General features: G+C 38.3%; 1 protein-coding gene across 1 annotated transcript in view; it reads right to left on the bottom strand.

Annotated features, from left to right (window-relative positions):
• Positions 1 to 221: 221 nt before the first annotated feature.
• LOC132065495 (glycolate oxidase 1-like) overlaps positions 222 to 906 on the bottom strand; it is a 2972-nt gene continuing 2287 nt past the window's right edge. Inside the window, exon 5 of the mRNA XM_059458919.1 lies at positions 222 to 720. Within this exon, the coding sequence (XP_059314902.1) occupies positions 511 to 720 (210 nt within the window). The 3' untranslated portion in view covers positions 222 to 510. The remainder of the gene's footprint in view (positions 721 to 906) is intronic.

Genomic DNA, 906 nt, shown 5'->3' with positions numbered 1-906 from the left:
ACGAATATTATCAAGGATGCGCTCTCCCACTGAGCTAATAGCTCATTAAGCAATCCTCCCACATTAGCTAATTGTAATTTTTGAGCAGGAACAAAAAAATCCTCCCACTAGAGGCCGCTATGCCAAAAGCGATAGCAACCCCATCCCTCTCTTTCCTTTTTTTTTTGCACCCATGTCGGACCATGAGGGAACATGGGAATGTTAAAAAGGGTATCACGGGGTGAAAGAGAATAAACTTCCGGCATCCACTCGCCACCTATTACAATTTACACCATCACTGGTTGCAATTCTATATGATAACTATGACGGGTTGCCTACATGAAAATAAAGTATCAATGCAAGCGAGCAAAAAGAGTTCAAATGCTGCATTTTGCCAGATACATATTTCCCAGAACTGCCTAAAAACTTCTCTTGCTAAATGCAAATAGATTTCATAGGGGTTATTCTCATAGGGGGCAACTTTATTTTTGAATAAATATAGAGTTGGGTGCATGAAGTTGAGAGGTCAGCTTATAACCGGGGTGTGATGCGAGGGGGATCCCAAGGAGTCGTGATATGACTACGAGTGATTTCCTTGATTGAGCGACAACCACTTAACGCCATTGTCAGTTCAAACTCATCATGAAGCATCTGAAGTACTTTCCTAACACCTACCTCTCCATCAACAGCCAATGAAAACACAACTGGTCTTCCAATCTGTAAATGTATCGAGCAAAATCGTCAGTTTTGTGTCAATCTATGCATTCAGATGTTGAGAAAACAGTCTTAATTATTTAGTATTTAGATATTAGTATAACATCTTAATATCTAGATGTGTTTTCAGATACAGACATCTAAATCTTAATGCACGTCTTAATATTTAGATATGTATTCACATTCAAACGTCTTAATCTTAATAAAAACAAA

The sequence above is a fragment of the Lycium ferocissimum genome, chromosome 1 (genome assembly GCF_029784015.1).
Source record: "Lycium ferocissimum isolate CSIRO_LF1 chromosome 1, AGI_CSIRO_Lferr_CH_V1, whole genome shotgun sequence".
NCBI classification, from domain to species: domain Eukaryota; kingdom Viridiplantae; phylum Streptophyta; class Magnoliopsida; order Solanales; family Solanaceae; genus Lycium; species Lycium ferocissimum.
Note: the sequence above shows the minus strand (reverse complement) of the source record. Positions and strands in the feature narration are given on the sequence as shown.